General features: G+C 32.9%; 1 protein-coding gene across 1 annotated transcript; it reads right to left on the bottom strand.

Moving 5' to 3' along the window:
* Positions 1 to 251: 251 nt before the first annotated feature.
* LOC145107617 (protein MICRORCHIDIA 6-like) lies at positions 252 to 5,234 on the bottom strand. Its single transcript, XM_079044551.1, has 19 exons — positions 4,891 to 5,234; positions 4,221 to 4,571; positions 4,069 to 4,143; positions 3,957 to 3,991; positions 3,771 to 3,849; positions 3,581 to 3,670; positions 3,388 to 3,463; positions 3,217 to 3,295; positions 3,006 to 3,125; positions 2,820 to 2,918; positions 2,303 to 2,404; positions 2,067 to 2,213; positions 1,874 to 1,966; positions 1,623 to 1,786; positions 1,164 to 1,426; positions 973 to 1,037; positions 822 to 886; positions 697 to 739; positions 252 to 590 (listed from the first exon to the last, which is right to left on the bottom strand). The coding sequence occupies exons 2-19, from the start codon at positions 4,552 to 4,554 to the stop codon at positions 492 to 494; spliced, it is 2,028 nt and encodes a 675-aa protein (XP_078900677.1). The 5' UTR covers positions 4,555 to 4,571; positions 4,891 to 5,234; the 3' UTR covers positions 252 to 491.
* Positions 5,235 to 5,721: the final 487 nt, after the last annotated feature.

Genomic DNA, 5,721 nt, shown 5'->3' with positions numbered 1-5,721 from the left:
AAGTTATTAAAAAAGTATGCAAGGCTAGGTTAACGAATAAGATAGATATCTCTACATGATGTTCATCGACTTAACAAATGCATATAGATTTCACGTGAGATTCAATGAGTTTTTTTTTTTTTTTTTTTTCAACATTATTCTAATGATAGGGACTAGGAGTGGGCTAAATGCTAGGATGGATACCCGAAATGCTCCTAGATAAAAAGGCTTTTGAACATTGAATGTTACTAATCAAATGTAATCAAAAGACGAAAATCAAATATTTTGATAAGAAAACCAAAGTCGTCAGAGGTACCATATCCATCAGAAATAAACCAATGTTTACAAACTAAACGAATGTTAATCAAAAGTGGCAACGCCTACGAGATCCAAGTTTCAAAGCTTGTAACAAAAGGATTGGAATAGAACAAAAGGATTTTCCTAAATTAGAAATTATTATTTAACACAAATACATTGCACATTATTTTACACCTGCCGCCTACTAGTTTTTTTTAATTTTCCCCCTTGACTTTCTCCAGATGCTGCAATTCAGCCAACAAACCAGCAAACTCTCTTTCGGCATCTCCTAGTTCCCTTTTAAGCCGCATCACCTGCCATTCATCCATTCATACATAAAATCAATCACATCATATATCAATATATCAATAATCAATGGTTAAAAACCCGGTCAACAAAAGTCAAACATTGCTGGAATACCTTGTACTCGAGTTCTTTTTCTGCCTTTTCAAACTCCAAGCATCTGAAAGAAAAAAGAAACATGTAAAATGTTAAAAACATTGCCGATGAGAGAGGGATCAGTTATATGAAATAATAATACTCACTGGGATTTGAGCCTTTTGTTTTCTTCTATCACGTTCATTGCCTCTCCATTGTTTACCAAATCATTCTACATATAAAAAAAAAAAAAATCAAAATGATACTAAAAAATAAAAATAACTTCTTATATCAGAAAAAAAATAAAAAATAAAGTACCCTTGTCCCCATCCGGGCCTCTGGCTGGAACCTTTCACGCTGCTCTCTCCTTTTCTGATTTGCCACTATACAAAACAAGCACGAGATTTAATAATGAAAAGGATAGAATCCTTAAAACAGATTAATAATGTAAAGATTAGAGGGCTAAAATAAACTAACAAAACTGAAATTTGTATTTGTTCACTTCTTACCTTGTTCAAACCCTTTAGGGAAGTTGGGTATCAATTCCACTGGCTTTAGAAAAGAGGAATTAGAATAATAACCAGCTTTGTTGTTTACAGTAGCAATCAATGGTGGTTTTTTAGTGGGTCCCGGTCCTGGCTCTGAAAGGCGTTTCCTAGGAACACATTGATCCATAACATGCTGATGAACAAAATTAGAAGAACCAGGGGTTTCTGATGGTGGTCTTGCTTTTTTCTTGATTTGATACCCAATCAATCCACAGTGATAATCCCTGTCAAATCACTCTCACATCAAAATCTTCCATTTATTTGTTTATTACTTACATTTCTTATGATTACAGCATTGTACTTTGAAAAATCTACTCAAATATAGCAATGCCAATGTCATCAAAATACAAAGCAACTTTCATTGTATAATTTGGTTAGATTTTTAAAAGTATTATGCTTTAATAAGATAAAACTGCTTACCAGTATTCCCATGTCATTTCTTTCAATCGAGAAACAAGTTTTTGAAAAACAGAAGTTTTCTCAAAATCTTGTTTATTATGAGTAGGTTCAATAAAGTTTGCTTCAAGAACACCAACAACACCTCTCCCCCTACTGTCAGCAAAGATCACAACAGGCCAAAATGGCTGGCAAAAAAAAAAACCAAAATAATTTTTCTTTTCTTAAAAAATCCTCAAATTACGTTAAAAAAAGAGTCAACTCGGTCAAATCACCAGTATCAAACGGTTTTTGTGGTAGACATTGAAACCATGGACATTCACATTTGGGGCATCCTTATCAAACCCAATAGTTGTAATCACTGTACCCTGAATCAATCACCAAATTCAATTAAAAAAAAATGTAAATATAAGTTTTCTGGGAATATAATAAAATAAGAAATATTTGTAAAAAATATATATATACAACCTCTGAACGCCCATCACTGTGAGGTTTATACATGATAAATTCTGTGTGTTTGAGGTCTGTGGCAATATTATGATACAGAACGACTTTCCCTCTCAACACCATTGCAAATGTGTCAGGTAATTTTAAGTATAAAACAGATAAGTAGGCCTGAAACATGACAAAATATATATTTATAATTTGGTGCATATATATAATAATGAAAGTATATTTAAGATAACAAAAAGTAGTAAAATTACACGAAGAGAATATTTGAGGCGATTAGCAATGTGCTGCTCATTTACTGCCATACGAGACCCTTCTTTCACTTTGCCTTTTCCATCCCAAGCAATACAAATATCCTAAAACAATAATATTTAAAATTAATATTATGTTTTTTTATGTATATAAGAGAAAATTAAAGGTATTGGCATTTAGCAACATACTTTTACTCTCAATGTACTTTATTAACTATTATAGCAACAGAACATACAATTTCATATCAATTTGGGCAATGTACTCTATTAGTAAACAATGTAAACTTTATTGCTATTATGAGATTATCAATAACAAAACATAACCACATTAATGGTTGTTTAAAAATTAAAATATATAAATTTGTTTCTATTATCAGTTACATATTAAAGAAATGTAAGTACATTGCTACTATGAGTGAAATATGAAGTACATAAGAAGAAGAAAGTATGATGCTATTTCCAGCAATTTTATATATATAACGCAAAAAAAAATGGAGAAATACAGTGGGGAAAGAAAAACCTCGGGATCTGAGTCAAAATCAAGCTCCATATTACCATCCTCATCAAGCCATAAATTGTATATGATGACTTTTGTGCCATGAGAACCAACATCTTCAAACTATACATATCAAGAATATCGTTATATTTTAGCAAAATTACAGTTTCTTGAAAAAACACAGTAATTTTCAAGAAATGGAGGACATACTTGCTTCAGTAGCTCTTCCTCTGTTGAAAATGGAGACCATTTTAAGAGGACTGAGAGGTTTGAGTTTGAAGTTTGTATGGGGTCAAAACACCCTGTCACAAAGTTGAACTCATAGTGAACCTGTAGAAATAACAAGTTTTTGCATTTTAGAATCTTTACAAATAAGTGAACAAAAAGAAAATGTTAAGACAAGTGAATTTTCATTTCTCACCATGGGAACAACTATCCTGTCATATCCTGATTGTGTTAAAAATGTATACGATAGAAGACCAATGCTTTGAGTCAATGTCCTGTTCATAAGAACATAAAAGAGTAGAATGAAAATGTTAAATAGAAAATATAACAAGATTTATTGATGTAATGAAGTAAAGAAAAGTCAAACCTGTCAGTCAAATAGCGGCTGAAAACTATGACATCTGCTCCAAGCCTCATAGTGCTGGTTTTAAAACCATTTCCATCTGAACGTCTACAAGTCAACCAATCAAAATGAAGGGACAAAACAAAGCAAGCAAACAGAAAAGTAAACAAATGAACAAAAAAATAAAAGTAGCATTAGCATAAGAAGAACAACATACACTTCCCAATTGCAAATTTTGACTTCTTTTCTGAAAACCCAAAACTCAAACACCTGCGCATTGCTTCTGGATCCATTCCACCTCCATCATCTAATTTCAGTAAATGAATTTTAGTGTCACAACCTCAAAAGAAAATGCACCAAAATATGAAAACTCAAAAGCATGATAAATGTAATTATCTTAATGTTACCTTGAATTAGCAATGCTGTGCTTCCATTTCTTTGGTTTGTTGTTTTGTCTATGATTACATACGTGGCATCCTTTTGTATCTACAAAAAGTAATCGGATTTTTATATCCATTAGACTTTAGGACAAAAAACAAATGAGTGATAGTATTGTTCTTCATTTAATAAGAAGAAATTTAGAAGCTAATTACCTCATCCACAGCGTTATCAATAAGCTCAGCTATGGCTGAAATGCAAGTTAACAGAGTGTTAATATTTAAAAAGTTGTGACTTTATGCAAAGTAATGGTAAAACTTAACATACCACCAAAAGCCCATTTGTGAGAAGTGGCATTTGAGTGAAGAAATTTTGGGTGTATATGTAGATAACTAGAACCAGCTGTCATGTAAGAAACAAGTCATTAGAATGAAGTGGGAACACAAAATATGATAGTGTGATTTGTAAAAGGTGAATACATTTAATTGTGGACTTAGGAGTAAGATCATCATTGTAAGCTCCAGCTTTCCAAAATTGTCTGCAAAGAGGTGCAGCACATATTGGAGATGTTGAACACAGATTTGCATCATCAGCTGGTGATTGTTCTTGATCCAACACACTAGTGCCACTAGAGCTTCTATTTTCTTCCGTTTCTTGTCTTACACCATGAATCTTGGACCTTTTATTTAGGGTTACATCAGTATGGTTTTGTATTTGTTGACTTGATACGCCACCTAGATTTTTCTCCAATTTAACCGATCCTGTTTCCAGTTCTAGAATACCAGTATCCCTAAAGAACTCGGCAATATCCATTCAGATTATATCATTCACTGCAAAGGCATCACGAAAGTGGTGAGTATTTTGTCAAAAGTGAGCGATATGACAAAAGCACAAAATAAAAGTGAGACGTGGTAGAAATCTTTCAATAGATTCACAAAATCACATCAATCTTGAGTTGGAAGTGAATCTACTGCAATCCAATCAAAAGATACAGTACATTTTAAAAAGGGATGTAACAGAGTGTGATATACGCACAAAAATCACTCCAATTTTCATATTTTTCCCGATTTGGCTTTAAAAGAAACCCATAGCGAAAAACAAAAATAGGAAATTTTGTAATACACTGCGTGCACGTACCAAGAAACGTACCAGTATGTTCTTGTGTCTTTCGATGGAACTCTGCTTGAGAAAATCACAAGCAAAGGAGGGGAAATCAAAAAGAAAATAAAAATAAAAAATAGGGTTTCGAGTACACAAAGAATTTAGAATTTCTTTATCTGGGACCATGCAATGAAAAAGCAAAGGATCTGAAACAGAAGTTAGCAGAGTCAGATTGTTTGTTGCAACGAGAATTTCAACCGGTGTGCGAACGACGGCGTACTCTACCGTACTACGGCGGCGAAGAGAGATGGCGATGGGGTTCTGGGAAAAGTGTGTTTTGATGACCGATGCTTTTGACCGCGTGTGAGCAAACGGAGTGCCATATGCAATCGTCAAATATATATATATATATATATATATATATATATATATATATATATATATATATATATATAAGGGTTTCTTGAGAGAACAAATAAGGAGTAAATTAATAAATAAATATTGTTTAGAATAGACGAAATTGCAAGAATGGTTCATGGTATGTCCAAAATTGCTACTTTAGGCCAAACAGGTTTGGACCGATACCAATAGTCCAAAAGTTTTCATTTTGTTGTGGTTTTGATCTAAAACAGTTTAAAAATCTAAAAATGACAGATTTGCTATTTTCCATTTGTTTTTTGCTTTTCTTTTTGTTATTTAATTATTGTCTAACTAAAAAATATAAAAAATAAAAGAAAATATTTCTCTCTCTCTCTCTTGCTTACCACCGACCAAAGAAGAATAAATTGGCGGCTGTCACCGGCCTAGGCTGCCCCTCCGCCTCCCAACGGTCAGGTAGCACCACCCCAAACACACGCTTCGATCATTGTTGCCCTTCAT

This window comes from Lactuca virosa, chromosome 4 (assembly GCF_052849685.1).
Source record: "Lactuca virosa cultivar CGN04683 chromosome 4, Lactuca_virosa_CGN04683_v6, whole genome shotgun sequence".
Lineage (NCBI taxonomy): Eukaryota > Viridiplantae > Streptophyta > Magnoliopsida > Asterales > Asteraceae > Lactuca > Lactuca virosa.
The sequence above is the reverse complement of the archived record's forward strand: the minus strand, read 5'-3'. Positions and strand labels throughout refer to the sequence as shown.

Coding starts and splice junctions, on each gene's coding strand:
- LOC145107617 (XM_079044551.1), bottom strand. CDS start 4,554: ATGGATATTGCCGAGTTCTTTAGGGATACTGGTATTCTAGAACTGGAA. Junction 4,144..4,220: donor TCCTAAGTCCACAATTAAAT/GTATTCACCTTT, acceptor CTTACATGACAG/CTGGTTCTAGTTATCTACAT. Junction 3,126..3,216: donor ACAGGATAGTTGTTCCCATG/GTGAGAAATGAA, acceptor TTATTTCTACAG/GTTCACTATGAGTTCAACTT.